Here is a 22,246-nt window from a genome sequence, read left to right as displayed (position 1 = left end):
CCAAAAATAATAAATAAATAAACCTTCGAAAAAACAATAACATAATCCACAGCCTCTAAAACACATCATCCACAATGTCCAGTAGGCAATATAAAAGTATATGACATGCTAAGAAATAGGACAATGTGATTCATAACCAAGAAATGACACAGTCAATTCACAAGAGAAAAAAAAAGGTAATAAATACAGACCCAGAAATAATCCAGATATTATAAGAGTAAACAGCTATCGAAATATGTAAATTTACAGGAAAGGATGTACAGAGTAGGTTCAAATGGGGAATTTCAGCAGAGAAATGGGCACTTTAAATAAGAGCTAAGCAAAAATTCTACAGCTGAATAAGACAATATCTGAAACGAAAAAATTCATTAATTCATTGGCTGGGCTTAAAAGACTGGATACAGTAGGAGAAAGAAACAATGAACATGAAGACGGATCAATGGAAATTATCCAAATTGAGGGTGAGGGAGAAAAAAAACCCTCCTGCTAGAATATCTATGACCAGTGAGAAAATACTGAATGGTCCAATATATATGTAACTGTAATTTCTGAAGAAGAGAGAGATAATGGGGCATAAGAACAAATTGAAAATATAATGGCCAAAACTGAGGAAAGATTTCAAGCCACAGGTAAAAAAAAATCTTAGCAAATACAAAGTAAATAAACACAAAGAACACCATACTGAGACACACTGTTATTAAACTGCTAAAAACCAAAGATAAAGAGATTATCTTAAAAGTAGACAGAAAAAAAAGACACATTACATTTAAGTAACACCGACTTCTCAGCCAAAATAAAGGAAGCCAAAACATAATAAAATGACATCTTTAAAGTGCTGAAAAAACCAATAAAAGCTATTAACCTAGAATTCTGTATCCAGGACTTCCCTGGTGGTGCAGTGGTTAAGAATCCGCCTGCCAATGCAGGGGACACGGGTTCGATCCCTGGTCCGGGAAGATCCCACATGCTGCAGAGCAAGTAAGCCCGTGCACCACAACTACTAAGCCTGTGCTCTAGAGCCCACGATCCACAACTACTGAGCCCATGTGCCATAACTACTGAAGCCCATGTGCCATAACTACTGAAGCCCATGTGCCATAACTACTGAAGCTTGCATGCCTAGAGCCCGCGCTCCGCAACAAGAGAAGCCATTGCAATGAGAAGGCCGCACACCACAACAAAGAGTAGCCCCCACTCGACCCAACTAGAGAAAGCCTGTTTGCAGCAACGAAGACACAACGCAACCAAAAATAAATAATTTTTAAAAAGAAAAAAAGAATTCTATATCCAGCAAAAATATCATTTAAACAAACGAATGCAAGATAAAAACTTCAGACAAACAAAAGCTGAGAATATTTTTGCCAGCAGTTCTGGATGCCCAAGAAATGCTAAAGGAAGTTCTCTAGGTTGAAGAGAAATGATATTAGACGCAAACCTGGACATGCAAGAAGGAGCAATGAACACCAGAATAGATAAAATAAAACATGATTTTTTCATTAATTTCTTTAAAAGTTGCTCTAATGTTTAAAGTAAACACATGCATACATACACACACGGTGAATTTACACATAATGGTAAAATATAAGACAACAGCAGAAAAGGATGGAAGTCGGGAAATGGAATTATACTACTGTACCTTATACATCTTACCTTGTACATGAAGTGTTACACTATTGGTCTGTAATTTATAATATTAACTTATGTATAGTGTAATACCTAGAATAAAAAAGTTAAAGTAGTACAGCTAAAAAGTCAACAGAGGAGACAAAAATCCAACACTAAAAATTACTTGATTAGTCCAAAGGTAAGAAAGACAGACAGAAAGAAAGGCAAGGAAGACAGAGGAAGCAAATAAAAAACAAATGGCTACATGATAAATTCAAACTCAACCACACAATTTAATACATTAAAAAAAAATGGGGGCTTCCCTGGTGGCACAGTGGTTGAGAATCTGCCTGCTAATGCAGGGGACACGGGTTCAAGCCCTGGTCTGGGAGGATCCCACATGCCGAGGAGCAACTAGGCCCATGAGCCACAGCTGCTGAGCCTGCGCGTCTGGAGCCTGTGCTCCGCAACAAGAGAGGCCGCGATAGTGAGAGGCCTGCGCACCGTGATGAAGAATGGCCCCCGCTTGCCACAACTAGAGAAAGCCTCGCACAGAAACGAAGACCCAACACAGCCAAAGATAATAAAAAAATAAATAAATATTTTTAAAAATAAAAAATAAAAATAAATGGGGGCTTCCCTGGTGGTGCAGTGGTTAAGAATCCGCCTGCCAATGCAGGGGACACGGGTGCAATCCCTGGTCCGGGAAGATCCCACATGCCACGGAGCAACTAAGCCTGTGCGCCACAACTACTGAGCCTGCGCTCTAGAGCCCGCAAGCTACAACGACCTAGCCAGCGTACCACAACGACTGAAGCCCGCATGCCTAGAGCCTCTGCTCCCCAACAAGAGAAGCCACTGCAATGAGAAGTCCATGCATTGCAACAAAGAGCAGCCTCTGCTCACTGCAACTAGAGAAAGCCCACATGCAGCAAAGAAGGCCCAATGCAGCCAAAAATAAATAAATTAAATAAATTAATTTTTAAAAATTTAATAAAAAAAAATGGACTGAACATTCTACTTTAAAGGAAGAGACTGTCAAACTCTATCATTTGATAGAAAAGAGATGAACAATAGAGAAAAACAACAAATGCAAAGCTGTTTCTTTGAAAAGTTTAATAACCTTGGACTTCCCTGGTGGTGCAGTGTTTAAGAATCCGCCTGCCAATGCAGGGGACACGGGTTCGAGCCCTGGTCTGGGAAGATCCCACATGCCATGGAGCAACTAAGCCCATGCGCCACAACTACTGAGTCTGCGCTCTAGAGCCCACGAGCCACAACTACTGAGCCCACGTGCAACAACTACTGAAGCCTGTGCGCCTACAGCCCATGCTCCACAAGAGAAGCCACTGCAATAAGAAGTCTGCGCACCGCGACAAAGAGTAGCCCCTGCTCGCCTCAACTAGAAAGCCCGCGTGCAGCAACAAAGACCCAACACAGCCAAAAGTTTAGTTAATTAATTAATTAATTATTTTTAAAAAAGAAAAGTACAATAACCTTGATAAATCCCTAGCAAGACTGATGCAAAAGAAAGCTAAAAAACACAAATTACCAATATCAGAAATGAAATAGGGTCCTACAGGTCCTACAGAAATTAAAAGGATAATATGGTAATATTTCAAACAACTTTATACTAAGAAATTTCACACTTTGAGAACAAATTCCTTAAAGATCACAATTTTCCAAAATAAACAAGAACCAACTTCATACTGTTTACAAGAGACACACGTGCATTAGAAAGCTTGTATGTGACATTAATCCCAGATAAGGCAGATGTGAAGGTAAGGACTATTAGCAGAGATAAAGGAAGGGCTTATGTCAAAAGGCCACTAACAATCCAAAGTGTGTATGCAACTAATAATGTATCTTCAAGATACATGAAGCAAAACTGTCCACAGTAAAAGGACGAAAGGGCAAAGGTACAATTACAGTTGGAGATTTAAATCTACTCTCTCAGTAACTGATACAACAGAAAGACAGAAAAATTAGTTAAGAATAGGGATGAAATAAAGAATGCTATTAACCAATTTGACCTAGCTGACATTTATGAAACACTATACCCAACAACTGCAGAAAATTAATAACTTTACTGGTGAATAGAAACATTCAGCAAGACAGACCATATCCTGAGGCATGAAACAAGTCTCAAAAAATTCAAAATAAGTGAAATCATAGAGAGCATGTTTTCAGAGTAAAACGGAATTAGACATCAATTTACAGATATAACAAAAAGATAACTAGAAATTCCCCAAATATTTGGAAATTAAGCTATCCACCTCCAAAAACCTCATGGGTCAATAAAAGAATCAGAAGGAAAAATTACAAAATATTTTTAATTGAAAGATAATGATAACATGTCAAATTTAGCTACAGCTTAATTAGCGCTAAGAAGGAAATTATAGATTTAAAAGCATGAATTAAAAGGCAGGTTTAAAAAACAACTGAGATACCAACCCAAGAAGCTAGAAAAAGATGATTAAATTAAATCCCAAAGGTAAAAGGAAGGAAATAATTAAAAACAAGAGCAGAAATCAATGAAGTAGAAAACAGATTAGTAGAGAAAAATCAACAAAGGCAAAAAAGTTGTTTTTTGAAAAGCTTAATAAACTTGATAAGCCCTAAGCAAGACTTACGAAAAACAAAAGTAAGCAAACACAAATTATTAATATCAGGAATGAAAAAGAAGAAATTTAGGTCCTACAGACACTAGAAAAGATAATATGAGACATTTTGAATAACTTCATGCCAATAAATTTGACACCATAGATAAAAGGACAAATTCTTTAAAAAATATAATTTTCCAAAATAATGCAAGAGGTAAATAAAAAATCTAAAACAACTCTACAAATAAAGAAATTAAAACTATAATTTAAAAACCTTATCATAAAAAAATTCCAGGTCTAACTAGCTTCACCAAACATTTAAGAAAGAAATAACAATCTATCCAGAGAAATCCCTTCCAAGAATATAAAAAAGGGAATATTTCCTAACTTCTTTTGAGTCCTACATAACCCTGATACTCAAACCTGACAAAGATATTACAGAGAAAAAAACACTAAAGACCCATATCTCTCATAGACACAAAATCCTTCGTGAAATATGAGCCAAATGTATATCGCAATACACACAAGTATATCACGACCAAGTGTGCTTCATCCCAGAAATGTAAGATTTGCTCTAACATTGAAAAGGTCAGTCAACAGAATTCACCACGTTAACAGACTAAAAGAGAAAAGCCATGTGATCACGTTGATAAATGTACACAAAACAGCATTTGATAAAATCCAACCTCTATTCAAGATAAAACTATCCGCTGCTTATATCACACCCGAAAGGAATCTGGGTTCATTGTGCTAACGGGCATAAGACTTTTGGCCTTCCGGTGAACAAATACTCTACATGTGTCCTCCTGCACTTCAGTGGCTGCTGGGCAAGACCACTGGGACAGGGTTCAATACTGGAAGAAAAGCTGCAGTATTTAGTGGGGAAGTCCTGCCACTTAGAGCCCGTCCAGCCCATGAATGGGTGGGCCATGAGCGGTCTCATAAATATAAAGGCTTTGAACCTCTCTTTTCAAGAGAAAAAAAAAAAAGAAAGAAAGAGATAGGTTCCAACTACATGCCATTCTGGAAAAGGCAAAACTACGGAGACAATAAAAAGATCAGTGGTTGCCAGGAGTCTGGGGGAGAGGGGTGATGAATACACAGAGTCCAGTTGTTTAGTGCAGTGAAAATACTTCGTATGACATCATAACAATGCATATATGTCAGTATACTTTCGTCTAAACCTACAGAATGTACCATATTATCTACTTCATTAGAATGAACCTTAGGTGAACTGTGAACTTTGGCAATTATGATGTGTCAATGTAGTTCATCCTAGGTTTAGGGAAAAAAAAAAAAACACACCACCCTGATGAGTGATATTGATAACACCTACGCATGTTTGTGGGAAGGGGGTATATGGGAAATTTCTGTACCTTCTTGTTAATTTTGTTGTAAACCTAAAACTACTCAAAAAAAAGTCTTAGAAAAAAGAACATTCAGTGTTAGGATAGGTATTTTTGGCAAAACTCATTTCAGTTATACACATATGTATACAAGTTATATACGTGTGTGTTGGTTGGACTGTGATGTAAGATGCATTTTTTAGGTCAAAAAAGTTTGCAAGCCATTGTAGTTAAGTTATACTGGCAAATAAAGGCACAAATTAACCTCAAAGAAAAAAAAGAGATAAAACTATCAGTCAACTGTAAATACAAGCTAACGTCCTCAAACTTATGAAGGATATTTTTATTTAAAAACAAAACAAGACAAAAAAGTCCCTGCACAGCTGATAACATACTTAACAGTAAAATATTGAAACACTGATCCAATCATTTTAAATGAAAACCTAAGACTATCTATGAACTCATGGTCATTAACTTCATTTATGAACTGTGGTCTAATTAAAAGATGAACTTAAACACAGTCTATATTGTGTACACTCTTTGCTTCTACAAGAAATAGCTCCAAAATATTGACTAACTGTTCTGTTGCTTTGTTTGTTTTTAGTCAAATTTTTGTCTCCCAAGTCTGGCAGTACCAGTTTTTGCACCTAACCTTACAGCCTAGGAAACCAGATTGCCAAGTTTAGTAGAACTGTGTGTCAAAGAAAAGATAAAAGTGAAATTTGGGTGAACACCTGAAGACGTTTCTATAAATAAGATGATAAGCTTTAGGATATGAACTTTGTGACATTTTTTGCTGTTGTGATTAGAAGCCCCTCCTCTATTCTTTTTTTGCTTACTTCTTGATTCTATAAATTACTTAATAATTAACTGAATTCTAACCATTAAACAAAAATACTAATTGTATTTCCGTCTAATTTAAATTTCCTTCCCCAAAGAAATTCATGTTGCCAAAATCATAATAAAATTTCCTGGGAATAGGACTTCTTATAAGGATGTCATGTATTACCTTTCGCAGTGGTCCATACTGTTTTCTGTACTTCTTATTCCAAGATATTCCTATCTTTTTCAAGAGTTTCTGGCCCAGCTGATCAACAGGAATTAGATTACTCTCCTCCTTATGAAAGAAAAGAAAGTCATTTAAGAAAATCTGATAAGATATAACCTCAACACTTATGAGTTCAATGGAACCAACAGGATTAATAAATGTGCCTGTAACAGCAAACATGTAAGTGCATTAACCATAATTGTTTCAAAATAAAGTTTTTTAAAAAATAGATTAAGCCTAAGTTTAGAAAACTTGAATTTTGCCACTTTCCACGTGGCAAAGTTTAAACATTTCAAGAGCAATATCCAAAGAGTATTCCGAGGTTTGGTAAATTCCTGATATTATGTGGGATTTTTAGAAGAAATAGTTTAGTGCAAAAAGACTAATGTCTCTTCTGAATGTTTTGAAGTATGACCAAGTTCTAAAAGGGGGTAAGAAGTGACAATTATGGGCTGAAATGTGTCCCTTCATATGCTGAATTCCTAACCCTCAAAATTTCAACTGTGACTATGTTTGGATAGGGACTTTAAAGAAGTGATTAAGTTAAAATGAGGCCTTTAGGGTGGGCCCTTATCCAATCTGACTGGTGTCCTTATAAGAAGAGGAAATTTGGACACACAAAGACACAGGGATGTGCATGCACATAGAAAAGGCCATGTGAGAAAGCAGCAAGAAGGCAGCCATACGCAAGCCAAGGAGAGAGGCCTCAGAAGAGACCAAACCTGCCGACACCTTGACCTGGACTTCCAGCCTCCAGCACTATGAGAAAATAAATTTCTGTTACGTTAGACACCCAGTCTGTGGGATTTTGTTATGGCAACCCTAGTAGACTAATATAGTGGCCATAGACCAATACTCAACCTAAGCCCCTAGTAAGAAATTGAGAAAAAAACTGTTTATTAAGACTGAATGAATAAATGAAAAGAGACTACCATCTTTACAACAGGGTACGAAGCAAACATTAAAAGTCATACGTGAGATATTATCAATATTGGGAATGAAAAAGGGGACATAACTTCAGGTCCTATGGACATTAAAAGGATAATATGGGAAAACAGTAAATTCCAAAACCGTATGTAAAGTAAATCCCAATTCTATTTAAAATTACAATAATATCACAAAAAACTTGTAACCCAATCCTAATATATGTATATAAACACAAAGGAAATAGAATGCAAAGAATATATATCAAAGTGTTACCAATGACCGGACATTTGGTTTATTTAAACTTTCTTTACATACTTTCTAATTTTTTCCCCTCAAATTTTCTACTATTCATATGTATTCCTTTTATAACCAGAAAGTCTCCAATAAAAAATTTTTTTAAATAGACATAGAGAATTTCCCAAAAGAAAAAGACTATGAATAGTAACTATCACTTCTACCAACTGAATCATATACCTGATATACACACACAAATATAAACATACACTCTCCCTCTCTCTCTACCTGTAATAAGACTGCTTTTAGAATCATCAATGGATCACCAATCTCTTCTTCATTCTGAAGATCTTCCAAATTCACATCTGGATTACTTTTGTCCTCCTAAGAAAGAAAACAATAAAAAAGTTTCGCTTTCCTGGTAAGCGGCCTGAGGTGACCTCTAAAAATGGCTCACTATTCACCTGACCCAGAAAACCCCGCAAAATCATGCAAGTCAAGAGGTTCAAATCTTCGTGTTCACTTTAGGAACTCTCATGAAACTGCCCAGGCCATTAAGGATATGCGTATCTGAAAAGCCACCAAGTATCTGAAGGATGTCACTTTAAAGAAGCAGCGTGTGCCATTCCGTCATTACAGTGGTGGAGTTGGTAGGTGTGCCCAGGCCAAACAGTGGGGCTGGATGCAGGGTCGGTGGCCCAAAAAGAGTGTTGAATTTTTACTGCACATGCTCAAAAATTCAGAGTAATGCTGAACTTAAGGGCTTAGATGTATTCTCTGGTCATTGAGCACATCCAGGTGAACAAAGCCCACAAGATGCGGCACAGGACTTACAGAGCTCATGGTCGGATCAACCCATACATGAGCTCTCCCTGCCACATTGAGATGATCCTTACTGAAAAAGAACAGATTGTTCCTAAACCAGAAGGGGAGGTTGCCCAGAAGAAAAAGATATCCCAGAAGAAACTGAAGAAACAAAAACTTATGGCCCAGGAATAAATGCCGCAAAAAATAAATGCAAATAAAAGTAAAAAAAAAAGTTTCTATCACTAATTCCTTAAAAAGCAGTTAATGAAATAGGAGTGTTTGTGCCACGAAGGTTTCAAGATGGAGAAATGATGATAAAAACGTCATAATAATTTGTATATGCTTTGGAATCAGGCAGCCTGGCTTTAAATTTCAACTGTGGTTGAATAATCCTGGACAAATTACCTAATCTGTCTGGCATTATCTGTAAATTGGGATTGTGAGATAAGGAAAGCTTCTGGCACAATACACACAGCAGGTTCCAACATTTTCCCACTAAGCACTACTTTAGTTGCATCCTACAATTTTGATATGTTGTGTTTTATCATTCAGATCAAAATATTTTCTGGTCTCCACCCAATTTATTCTCACTCACTTATGTTGGCCTAACAAAATCCTACCAACCTCTGCAAGCTCAGCTTAAACATTCCCTCCTATTTTCTTTTTTATAAATTATTTATTTATTTTTGGCTGCGTTGGGTCTTCGTTGCTGCGTGCAGGCTTTCTCTAGTTGCGGCGAGCAGGGGCTACTCTTCGTTGCGGTGTGCAGGCTTCTCATTGCGGTGGCTTCTCTTATTGTGGAGCACGGGCTCTAGGCACGCAGGCTTCAGTAGCTGTGGCACGCAGGCTCAGTAGCTGTGGCACGTGGGCTTAGTTGCTCCGTGGCATGTGGGATCTTCCTGGACCAGGGCTCGAACCCGTGTCCCCTGCATTGGCAGGCAGATTTTTAACCGCTGCGCCACCAGGGAAGTCCCTCTCTCCTATTTTCTGATCACCCAAGTTTTCACCCCATCTTATGAAGTTACTTGGAAACATGTCAAAATTCTCCTGATAAGGTATTTTTATTCATTTTTTTTCATACATGGCATCTTGCAAAGGTATTTTAAACTGGCTTAAAATCATAAACACAAATAGACCTAAATAGTTAACATAAGACAAAAATAATAAAGAAATATAGAAGAATATGGCAGATGAAATACAACCATCCTGCTGTAAAATTACTAAAAATGCTGGATAAAGTAAAACACAACAAAAGAAAATATCTTTTTAAACACATGCTGAACTAGCAAGAGAACATCGGGAAAATCCTCAGAGAACAAGTGACATGGGAATCCAGGGAAGAAATCCAGAGTTGAGGTCTCCAGCCGCCCAGCCTTGCTGACACACAGCTACCACCTTGATGCTCATGCAGGACAGGGTCTGGGGGACAAAGCATAAGGACCTACCCAAAGCGGGGAGCTGAATGGCTGGTTTTCTAAACAACCAGCTCTCCAATTCTTTGACACCACCTGGCTGTCCATCAATTCAATTCTGACACTAATGTTGCTAAGTCCCATGAGACTGCTCCCACTTCAGATACCAGCTGCAAATGGGGTTCCCAGGCTACCTGCACTCCTGCCTGGCTGATTACAAATTCTACAAGCTCCACTTCATGTTTGATAATTTCCTGAACAGCTCATAGAACTTAGGAACTTATACTCAGGACTAGAGTTTATTACAAAGGATACAAATGAACAGCCAGATGAAGGTACACAGGGCAAGGCTGGGGAGGGTCCCCAGTGCAGAAGCCTCTGTCCGCATGGAGTTGGGGTGGCCACCCTCCCTGCACATGGATGTATTCACCAACCTGGAATCTCCCTTAGTCCTCTTCTTTCAGAGTGTTAATCAAAGTTTCATTATGCAGGCATGATTGATTAAATCGTTGGCCCTTGGTGACCAAACTCAATCTCCAGCCCCTGTCCCTCCCTGGGTGAGGGGGTGGGTCTGAAAGTTCCAACCCTCTAATCATGTGGTTGGTTTCTCTGCTGACCAGCCCTCACCCCGCAGGTAACCTCATTAGCATAAACTCAGGTATGGTTGAAAGGGGTTCATTATGAACAAGAAAAGACATCATGCCTATCACTCAGGAAATTTCAAGGAGCTCTGTGCCAGGGACCTGGGACAAGGACCAAGTATATATTTTTTATTATTCCACAAAGATAGATTCCAGCGGAAAGCTAGAAACCTGAAAGGACTACGCTATCAATATAAGCATGACCTACCAAAAAATCCACCCCACAACAAAGGACAATGAGAAACTTGCTTGTTTTGACCTTGATACTAGATGAAGGTGGAAAAACATTTCCTCTAATAATCTGTAATCACAAGTAGGTCTTCATGTGGGTTTGTGGCCCAAATTCACATTAGTTGTATGGCTCTAGAACCACCAAGTCTAGATCTTATTTTAAAGGTATTAAAAGGGGCTTCCCTGGTGGCGCAGTGGTTGAGAATCTGCCTGCCAATGCAGAGGACACGGGCTCAAGCCCTGGTCTGGGAAGATCCTACATGCCGCGGAGCAGCTAGGCCCGTGAGCCACAATTACTGAGCCTGCGCGTCTGGAGCCTGTGCGCCGCAACAAGAGAGGCCGCGATAGTGAGAGGCCCGCGCACCGCAATGAAGAGTGGCCCCCACTCGCCGCAACTAGAGAAAGCCCTCGCACAGAAACAAGACCCAGCACAGCCATAAATAAGTAAATTATTAATTACTTTAAAAAAAAAACAGCTACAATTAAAAAAAAAAAAAGGTATTAAAGGTTGGAGGTGACCCCAGGCATGTGGTAGAGACAAATACACATCTTTCATGGAAGAAGGTACTTTTAACTCGGGCTTCAAATTACTCCTACACCGTGTTCTTAAAAAACCAACCAGCCAACCAAGCCCACAGTCTAAAATAACAAAATCATAAGGAAACAGAATCAGCAGATATCCAAAGACCCACAAAGTCTTCAGATACTGCAATTATCAGACAGAGAATAATAAAATAGTATGTTTAATATGTTTAAAGCCATTTATGGCTAAGGAACAAGAGATTTAGAACTGGTAGGAGGGGAGACGCGGGCCGGCATTGCCTAGGATGCGACACACTGGTGCAGGTGGCACGTGGGCTGGGCCTCGTCCTCCTGCCCTCTGCCAGTGGCCGACCTTGGCCTTGTGGGGACAGGCTCGTCCAGGAGGCACCAGTCCCAGGGCTGCCTACTGGGAGCTGCTGTAAAGCTTCTTTGTCCCACATCCTCAAATGTGCAAGATGATGTCTGAAGTGATGTCAACCATCAGTGAAGCAAAAGAGCCCACTTTGGAAGGCACAGGTCAGGCTCCTCTTCACACTGGATCGAGAGCCACATTTTGAATAGTTAATGACCTCCAGGCAAGAGGCAAGAGATCATCTTCTACTTAGGCTGAGAGAGACTGAGATGTTGGCTTTCACCCAGGGAACATTATGTGGGGTTGGTCATGAAACTTGTTCCTTGCAGACAGCTCCTTGAAAGGGAAGAAGAAACTGCTAAACTATAAGCAGAAAAAACAATACCTGACTATGTTTAGAGTATCTGGAATCCTTTGTCTCTAGGCATAAGAGATCTCTCAGGAGGATAATGGTAGTAGAGAGACAAGCAGTGTCCAGCAGGTGTACCTACTGAAGTTGAAATTCTCAAAGCACTCATCATTATGTGAACACCACAAAGCTCGTGATTCTTAAAGAGCAGAATTTAAAAAAAAAAAAAAAATGGGATGCTTCATAGAGGCCATGAATAAGGAAATACACAAGCACAAACAGAAAGCAATCTTCTGATTGTTCTTTAAGCCCCGAGGAAGACCTTGCTAAAGTACCAGAGGTTCAAGACCAGAGAAGCAGTGCAGAGGACAAAACCAAATGAAAGAACGCCTGCCTGCCCTCTTGAGTCACGTAATGGAACCGGGAGAAGAGCCTGACGCTGCTGATCATTTCCAAAGAAATGAACACAAAATTGCAGAGAAGTTCAAGGAAGCACAGACCAGAAGGAAGACACGAAGAAAAGCATCATTACTTTTGAGCCACGCTACCTCACCACAGAGTGTGAAGCTACCTCTGTGCATGACGTCAATGATAAACTTAAATAGGAAACTGTAAATAAATATTTTATGCCTCAAAATACTGAGGATAAATCCCACCAGCTAGAGAAGTGCCTGAAATCTGACAATGGCTGAGCAAAATTGAAGAAATGTCTGCAGCCAGCATGGAGGAAAGCAGAGACACACTCCTGAGGCGGAAGCGGAACTGACATGGAGGGCAGGAGCACTTTCTAAGGCTGAAGAGAGACAGGGCAACATCGGAAAAAAAGGCTGCCACAAATGGAAGCATAAATGGAAGGAAAAAACCAAGAACTACAGTGGAAAAGGCAAAGAGAAAAAAATAAATGAACATCATAACTATTTATTAGACCTGTTCGCAAGTTTCTATGAGAATCTAATAAAAGGCTTCAACTTCATCTTTTAGAGAGAATGAAATAAAGTTAAAATAATTGTTTGAAAGGGCTGGGGGTGCCCTAGAGAGTAAGGTTCACTACTACGGGACCCTGCGACTGTAAGACAGCAGAGTGAAGGAAGGCAACAGGTTAAGAATCAGCAACGAAGGATGGAAACATGGAGAGCAGAATTAGACCAGAGGAGGATAAGAAGTGCTTCACTCCATCTGACTGGAATGTGCCCAAACAAGCTAGTGTCTTGGCAAATATGGCACAAGCATTTGAGAGATGCTTGTATGGCTTTCTCAACCCAAAACTGGATAAACCCAGTTGTAGAAATAAAAGAAATGGATGGTTAAGGACTGGAAAGAGTGAAACAAAACTGTCTTTTTCCAAAAATGTCTACAACATAAGAGGGTTTAGCAAGATGGTTGATTATAAAATCAATGTACTAAAGATAACTGTACTTCAATACACTAGCCACGAATAGTCCAAAAAATACAGTATAGACATAGCCCCACAGAACACCTCCCTGATCAACATTTTCCCACTAGAACAGTTAGACTTTAAATACCCAAACTTTACAAAACATATGTTATCTCTCAGTACATTCTAAGTACAACTGATAGAGCATCAGAAACACAGGTAGATGTTCTGAAAGGCAAAGTGAATGTCAACAAAGGGAACACAGCATCTTCTATACTGCTGGCACTCAGAGAAGCCATGTTACTACATGTGGAGCAATTTTTCATTCACAAAGATATTAACGGACACTCTTGAAGATAGGTTTTAAGCATTCTACATCCTAACATGATGGGTTGGAACTTACCAGTGTTTTAGTTACATTTTAGAAAAGTGGTTGAGAGTTTGGTGCTGGTGTGTAATAGATTACAATTTTTCCCACTGTAAATAACTGGAAGTAGATTCCCAATTAGTGCTTTCTCTTCTAGAGAAAATTATGAAACTTTTTTAGAAGACATTAAAGAAGCTCTAAAAACCAAAAAGATGTATCTTGTTTACACATGTAGATACAAAATGCCACTACTTTTACGTGTGTGTATGTGTGAGAATATTGACAAGGTGATTCTAGAAATGTTCAGAAAAGCGTTAAAATCCAAGACAGGCAAAACACTCCTGAAGAATAATAACACATAGGGAGACTTGCCCTACCAGTATCATAACATAGTATAAAGCTACAGAAATTAACAATGTGGTATTTGCCTAGGAATAGAAAAAAAGAATAACAACAACAACAACAACAGAATACAGAGCCCCAAAATGGACTCAAATGTAAGAAAACAATTGATATAACAGAACTGGCATTGTAAACTGGTGGGGAAAGAATGGATCATTCAATAAATGGTAATGGGCAACTGGGTACCCAGATGGAAAAACAACATCACAACATTCACCGCAAAGCATTCCAGGAAGACTGAAGTTTCAACTGTAAAAGGCAAAACTATAAAAGTTTAGAAGACAATATAGGAGGAAAATCTTTGGTTGGTGCCATGAAAGAAAGAAAAGCTGAGGAATGGTTACTGATTAAAGGAGACTTAAGACATATGCTAACTAAATCTAATGCATGATCCTGGGCTTGATACTAGAGTGGGGAAGAAAACGCTCTAAAGGATTTGGACGAGGCCGCTGTGAAATCCGAATATAAAACATATATTAGATAATAAATAATATTATATCAGTGTTAAAGTTCCTGATTTTGGCCTACGCTTATGTAAGAGAATGTCCTGGTTCTCAGGAGATAAACACTGAGTTATTTAGGGGTAAAGAGGTCTAATGCCTTCAACTTTATTTCTAGTGGTCAGCACTGATAATGATAATGTTAACTGTGTGTGTGTGCATGCGTCTGTATACAGAGGATGTGCCTGCACAAATGTGGCAAGATGTTTAACAACCGGAGAACCTAGGTGAAGAGTATACAGGAGGTGCTTGTACTATGCTGGTTATTTTTCTGTAAGTGTGAAATTATTTAGAAACAAAAAATGTAAACTTCTATCTGTATTAACTTTCAGTGTCTATAAGTTTTCTACAGAGTGAATATATAATAAATGGCAAAAGATTAGCCTGACCAAAATAATGGGAGTAGAAAAGGAAAAAGTTGCAAAGATACTTTTAATCTAATTTCTATACTTACTTGAAACTGCCAGTTTCCCAAATGATCGACATCTTTAATATACACATGATAATGTCCTCCGTAGCAACCACCTTTGTGTATAATAACTGAGAAGAGCTCATACATATATTCCAAGTCATCTAATTCACTCTACAAGAAAGAGCACAAACATTGATAGTTTACATAAAATAAGAAGATACATAACCAAAGGGGGAAAAAATTTCAACTATTAAAGTTAGTAAGAAACTTCACTATTATTGTTATTTAGGGTAAATTAAGATAAATTTGAATAATCGGCTTTGAAATTCTTAATTCTTAGACTGAAAATTATCTATCGTTGATCTAATACCAATCACACTATGCCAAATTGTGCCTCTGAGTTAAACATAAAAACATATATCCAGGGACTTCCCTGGTGGTCCAGTGGTTAAGAATCCACCTTCCAATCAATGCAGGAGAAGCAGGTTCGATCCCTGGTTGGGGAACTAAGATCCCACATGCCACGGGGCAACTAAGCCCGTGCGCCACAACTAGAGAGAAGCCCGCACACCGCAACAAAAGATCCCTCAAGCCACAACTAAGACCTGACGTAGCCAAACAAATAAATATTAAAAAAAAATAATAATTATATATATATGTATCTCCAAACAAGATGCTATTTTTATGTACTTTGGCTAAAATCATGTAACCCCATGTGATAACAAAACACACACTACCCTATGAGAGTTTTGGCAAGAAAAAACCATCTTGTATTAAACCTATTATGCTGCTTTATAAATGTGCTCTTTAGCAGTTGAATTCGTCCTATATTTTAACTAGATTGTCATGCACCTCAAAGTCAGAGTTGTATCTACTATCGATCACCCCTCCTGACACTTCAGTCCTCCGCATAACAGGAATTTAGCAGTTATGAATACTAGCTGGTTTCCTTTAGAGGCAGTTTAGTGGAACGAACAGGTTCTTTCTTGATTTATCAATTCTATGATCAATCTTTTCTACAAGTAACGTGCTCTGTAATTATGAACACCTACACTGGCATTAAAAAAATCTACTTTAGGTTAAGAGATACTTGGCATATAGATGCTACTTGAGGGAGTGCCAATTATTTAAGAACTTATTTGCTTAAATTGCACTTTTTAAGTAAGCAGCATTTTTAACATGTCTGGCTCAGGGAAAAAACAAGAGAGATGTAAACAAAGGTGCAAAATGATCATTTTTTTCATTAATACAGAAATCAGAAAGTAAAATTATTGTGAATTTCTTAGGTAAGTGCTGTTTTGCTTTTTTCAGTTTTGTTATTTCAACATATGTCAAAATCATGTGACAAACTTTTTTTTTTTTTTTGGCTGCACCGCGCAGCTTGCAGAATCTCAGTTCCCCAACCAGGGATTGAACCCGGGTCATGGCAGTGAAAGCCAGGAATCCTAACCACTAGGTCACCAGGGAACTCCCATGACAAACTACTTTTTATGAAAGGACAAAAATTCTTCTCTGAGGTGACAGATGCTAACGAAACGTTCTGTGGGAATTGTTTCCTAATGTGTGTAAACCAAGCCCTCGTCCTGTACACCTTACACTCACACAGTGACGTCTGTCGATAATTTCTCAATAAAGATGGGAAGAAAGAAAGAGAATTAACTCAATTATTCCGAAAAAACATTTTTTTTTTCAGGCAGCAAATAGGAGCAGGGGAAGTACTCTGGAAAACCTGTTTATTCTATGTGTGCCAGTAACAGGCTCAGGGCCAACACGTTAGAAGCTTTGAATGGAAATTAATATAATAATGAAACCAAAAAGCTCAGTAATTAGGCCTGAAGTAGAGAAAGCCCCACCTGAATTTTAGACCATTTAGAAAAAAGATTACTTTTATACATAGAAATTCAACAGCTGGCTAATAAATGTTCTGGACTTAAGCATATAAAGAATGATTTGTAGTAAGAAATGCATCAGTCTCATCACTCTGATCTGGCATGTATACAATCACATAAGAAAATATTTCTAAATAGCTTATAAAGTAAGTAGATTATGTCATTAATTTGTTTTTAAAACTTTTTCTTTCCCGTGTCTTAAGGATTACAAATTCTACACTAGTGACATTCCAATTTCTTGTTCACTTTCTATATGTGTAATTCATTCTTGCATCTAAAGTAAACTAAATCCAAGTAGGAATGTACTACTGAATGGTAATTTTTCCTAATGCAGGGTCATTTCTAATTCTGTTCTTAAATATTCATTGCAAAGATTTTTCAAGGCGAGTTTAGTAAAAAGAACTGGGAACAAATCCATACTTTGGAAATTCAAAAGAACTGTAATAAACTCGTGGTTCTCAGCCGGGAGAAATTTTACCCACCTTCCCTCCCCGCTGGAGACACGGACATTTGGCAAATTCTGAAGACGTTTTTGTCACTACTGGGGGCAGAAGCGGGAGATGCTACTGTCATCTAGTAGGTAGAGGCCAGGGACGCTGCTTAATATCCTACAATACAGGGCACGTCCCACCACAACAGAGAATCATCCAACTCTAAATGTTAACAGTGCCAAGGCTGAGAGATTCTGCACTCAGCCAACTGTAAATCAGGTCAATAAAAGATTCAATCTTGAGAGGGTAAAAGAAAGAATTTCAAAACAAAATAGTTCAAACCTGTTCACAAAATGGCTTGAGATTGATCCGGAGAGGGAACGTATAACAGCTTGTTTCCTTGTATCGTTCACACTTCACAAAATCAAAATTAAATCTTAATAATGAAAAAGTGAGAAAGGGAGGCAGCTTACGCAATTTGGCCGACTGTCAAAAGAAAAAATTTTTAATTTTTAGAAGCTGAATTATATAGAAGAATACATAATGTTTCTTAAGATATAAAAAAGTGATCTATGACACAGTTTTAAGAGAAATATGTCCTTAAGTCACATAAACTAATCACCATGGATTCAATATAGCTCTTGATATAAACTCATCTATTTTATGGGGCTAAAGGTGACATCACTCACTTATGCTTACAACTAAAAATTCACAACCCATTCATATGTTTTAATGTCACTATCCTAACAAAGCTATCTGATGAGGGTGCTCCCCCTCTAACAGTGTTTTTTTTTTAATTAATTAATTTATTTATTTGTTTATTTATTTTTGGCTGCGTTGGGTCTTCGTTGCTGCACGCGGGCTTTCTCTAGTTGCGGTGAGCGGGGGCTACTCTTCGTTGCGGTGCGCGGGCTTCTCATTGCAGTGGCTTCTCTTGTTGTGGAGCACGGGCTCTAGGAGCGCCGGCTTCAGTAGTTGTGACACATGGGCTCAGTAGTTGTGGCTCGCGGGCTCTAGAGCACAGACTCAGTAGTTGTGCTGCATGGGCTTAGTTGCTCCGCGGCATGTGGGATCTTCCCAGCCCAGGGCTCGAACCCGTGTCCCCTGCATTGGCAGGTGGATTCTTAACCACTGCGCCACCAGGGAAGCCCCTCTAATAGTGCTTCTTTCCTGCCCGAGCCCTGGCCTTTCACCTCTCACCTTCCCCCTCGGTCGCTGTGTCTACTTTACCTAGCAGACACACAGTTCTTCTTTACTGAAGAACCGGAGCTCTTAACCTGTGACCTGGGGACGTGTTTCAATGGATGTGAACCCTTGAAATTATATGAAAATTGCATGTGTATATGTATTTTTCTGGGGAGAAGAGCCACAGCTTTCACCAGACTTTCAAAAGGACTCTAACTCTTCAAATGCTGAGATCCACTGATTGGGGTTTTACAGTTCTTAAAAGCAGATAATAAGATATTTTTTGTGTTAATGCCTTGCTTTACAACAAAACACTAAACTGAGCTACTTTTTATTTAAAAGGCATCAGCTTTTCCCAATCCCCTTGCACTAAAGGCATGTGAGGAGGCAAAAAGAATCCTTCCCCATATTTAAAATTATCCATAATCATAAACATCTAACATTCTTAAAAATATATTTAAAACAATTCTACAAATCTAGTGGGTGAAAAGAAAAGTTAAATGAAAATACAGCAACCTAACAACATGGCAGATTTTCAAACTAGCTCAAAAAAAAACATCTAAAAAATGTGAGTAACTCAACTATAATGTGGCTGAGGAAAGAAAGAACAAGATGATCTGCATTAATTTAGGTAATGCAACCAAGCCTAACCTTAGAAGGCAATAAATCTAACGCAACTAGAAGGCAATTTTTAAAGTATCAAGATCAAAAAAATTCCATTGAAAAAGAATTAAACCAATGATAGAAAAGGTGCACACAAGAATTGCTTTTGTTTAACAAAAGGTTCTTATTTTACTAATGTGCAAATTAAGGTCAACCAAAACTAAGAATGTGTTTAAGTGTCTTTCCAAGATGCCTCATCCTCTGAATTTTATATTTATTTTATTAGGTTGTAGTTGTAACACTAAAGAGGAAATACAAAATAAATAAGCAAAAAATAAACCTCTCTTTGGTTTTCATAAAGGGGCAAAGGCTAGATGGAAATAAATATTAAACAATATAAAATTCATCCTGGTTTCAAATCCTATTGTGAAAGCTACAGGCATGGGGTTTATTGTTTTTAATTACATTTTCACCTATAATCTCCAGGATCCAAATCAATGTTGTGTGCTATCTAAATCAACCCTCATTTTCTTTGTTGGAAAATTCAATATTGTCAGCTCTAGGAATAGTGCTAACACTCTGTCTTAACAGAGTAACTGCAAAGATACATCTTTAGTGGTATTTCTTTAAGTCAGGGCTCAATAACCATTGGTTCAATTGAGTTCAAGGTTATCACGCTAATGAATAGCCTGTCATATCATCTGCCAGCAGTGAAATAGTTCCTACTGCAGATAATAACAACAGCTGAGTTGATGCCACGTTGCAAAACAAATCACTTGCTTAAATCTTATCCTCCTTTTTTTCCTGTATTTTGCTCTGTTGTACAAAGAGAAACCCTGGCACGCTCTGTCAAGCCCTGTAATTAGCAAGTTACGTACTTCCAACTGGGGGAGGAGGAAAGGCCATATTGGATTTGCTAGTCAGGGAAGAAATATACACACATCAATACTGTAAAATAACTGCAAATGTGCAAATAAAGAAAGCCATTTGTATAGTGGTAGACCAAAAAAAGGAAAGCTCAACAAGCTTCCTGGTTGGCAGAAATAAAAATGTATTGCCTTCTTCATAATGGTAACTTGCAAAAAAAAAAAAAGGTTTATTTAAGAAACACTGAGGTACAAATAATTTTTTCCTGTGAGAAAAAGAAGCTGAGAGAACTGCTGGGTTGAAAGCTTAAAAAAAATTCTTTACTGTAAAAAATTAAAATACATATATATATATATATAAAACGTAAATATCTTTTCAATCCTTAGTACTGATTAAGAGCTTCATGTATATCTTCAAGACACTTCATACAAGTTGACTTCCCTTGACGGACCTTCCTGCTACCAAACACTGAGCAGGCACCCTTAGAAAAAGCAGGGATCTATCTTTACCTTTGCTGCTTTAACCAGCCTGTCACAAGTCCCGCAGTGGTACAAGTTGTCAGAGTCAAAAACTTCCTCTTCCACATACATGTTCCAGAGTGCATCTCCCAAACCTGATACATTTCTGACCGCTACTGTGAGATCTAAGAAGTCTTCCTGAAATACACATGAATATAACATTGAAAAAACAATTCCACAGAGGTTCACAAACACATCACCAATTCATACATACACTGGGAATAATCAGATATATTTTTTTCTAAAACACATATATTTTTTCTATATATGAAGGTATAGATCTCCTGATTAGATACTGTGAAATTCATAACAATAAATTATTCTTTCTAAACCAAACTATAACTTAGCTTAAAATATATCAGGAACCAGTTTACGAGTTCACTGTAGATACAACGAAACCTATTTTATCAGGAAATAAGACAAACCATTTAATACATGAATTGAGAAGAGTATACGTGCAGGGTTATTAGTGCTGTCTTAGTCTCTAGGCTGGCATGGCAAGGCCAGGGTTGGACTCTCTAATGTAAACTCTTCTTCCTCCTCTTCTGCTAGGGCTGGTTTAGGAAAAACATTATTTTGAGCCAGGATACAAAGGTATTTTTTAAAAAATTAAGAGTGTATTTTGCAAAATGCGAGTCTACCAATTCTACTAAAAGTACATTTGAATTACAACATATTTCTAGTAATAAACGTTTACAATTTGACAAGTTTAAAGCACATTTATAATTTTGTGTGTATGTTTGTGCAACAGCATTACCTTAAGGGATTATGGGGATTGTAAAATAATAGCACTAATTCATTAGTTCAAGGTGGAAATCTAAAGTAATAAAAGTAACATTCATATATGATTTATAATATAAATATGTGAAAAGTTAATGTCTGTAATTTATAACGTGCCTTCATATATGTTATGTTTTGAAATTACTTTGTGAATCATTACATTATACTGGTCAATCATACAGTAATCCAAAGACATACAACATCTTAATATTTCCAAACTAGGCTGGCCAAACCTTCTATTAGCATAGGCAATAAGGGCCAAAAAGCCTTCTTTATGCCCAACACTTTCATAAAAAATAGAAATATATATACATATATATTCCAAAAAAGCAATTAATGCAACATTTAGAAAATGGCATTTAATTATTCTACTCATATAGTCAAATACAGAAACTTCCTATAATTCTTGCCATAAGAAAATATTTTTATTAAAGGACAACTGTTCAGTGATGAAATCATTTGCTATATAAGATTTGTAGCGCAAGTAGTGATTATTATATTTACATGAGCAAATTTCCAATTAGATGAAATGGGCAATCTCTGTTATGACACAGAATTGAAGGTTACACTAGTTTAAACAGGATTATAATAGCTTTATATAAATAATATTTAAACCTAAGCACACACATACAAATGAACTTTCTGAGGGGTATCAATAAACTAAATCCAATATTTAATTACAGATCTAATTATCAATTTAAACATTCCTCAGTATTCTCTATTTTTATTACTTCTCTAAGTAACTTTCTTTATAACATTCCAACCACCAACCATGATGATAATTGGCTTTTCTCATAAGGTCACTGGTCCCTACTTGTA

General features: G+C 37.6%; 1 protein-coding gene and 2 pseudogenes across 2 annotated transcripts in view; 2 read left to right on the top strand and 1 right to left on the bottom strand.

Annotated features, from left to right (window-relative positions):
• The window catches only part of USP40 (ubiquitin specific peptidase 40), a 92,907-nt gene that overhangs the window by 61,098 nt on the left and 9,563 nt on the right, over positions 1 to 22,246 (bottom strand). For both annotated transcript variants that reach the window (XM_068544196.1, XM_068544194.1), the window contains exons 6-10: positions 20,639 to 20,785; positions 17,817 to 17,960; positions 15,197 to 15,325; positions 8,052 to 8,147; positions 6,564 to 6,671 (exon numbers count right to left, since the gene is read on the bottom strand). In XM_068544196.1, coding sequence (XP_068400297.1) covers positions 6,564 to 6,671; positions 8,052 to 8,147; positions 15,197 to 15,325; positions 17,817 to 17,960; positions 20,639 to 20,785 — 624 coding nt within the window. The remainder of the gene's footprint in view (positions 1 to 6,563; positions 6,672 to 8,051; positions 8,148 to 15,196; positions 15,326 to 17,816; positions 17,961 to 20,638; positions 20,786 to 22,246) is intronic.
• On the top strand, positions 4,859 to 5,008 carry LOC137765547 (small nucleolar RNA SNORA11; annotated as a pseudogene).
• Positions 11,962 to 13,093, top strand: LOC137765483 (liprin-alpha-1 pseudogene; annotated as a pseudogene).

The sequence above is a fragment of the Eschrichtius robustus genome, chromosome 5, assembly GCF_028021215.1.
Source record: "Eschrichtius robustus isolate mEscRob2 chromosome 5, mEscRob2.pri, whole genome shotgun sequence".
NCBI lineage: Eukaryota > Metazoa > Chordata > Mammalia > Artiodactyla > Eschrichtiidae > Eschrichtius > Eschrichtius robustus.
The sequence above is the reverse complement of the archived record's forward strand: the minus strand, read 5'-3'. Positions and strand labels throughout refer to the sequence as shown.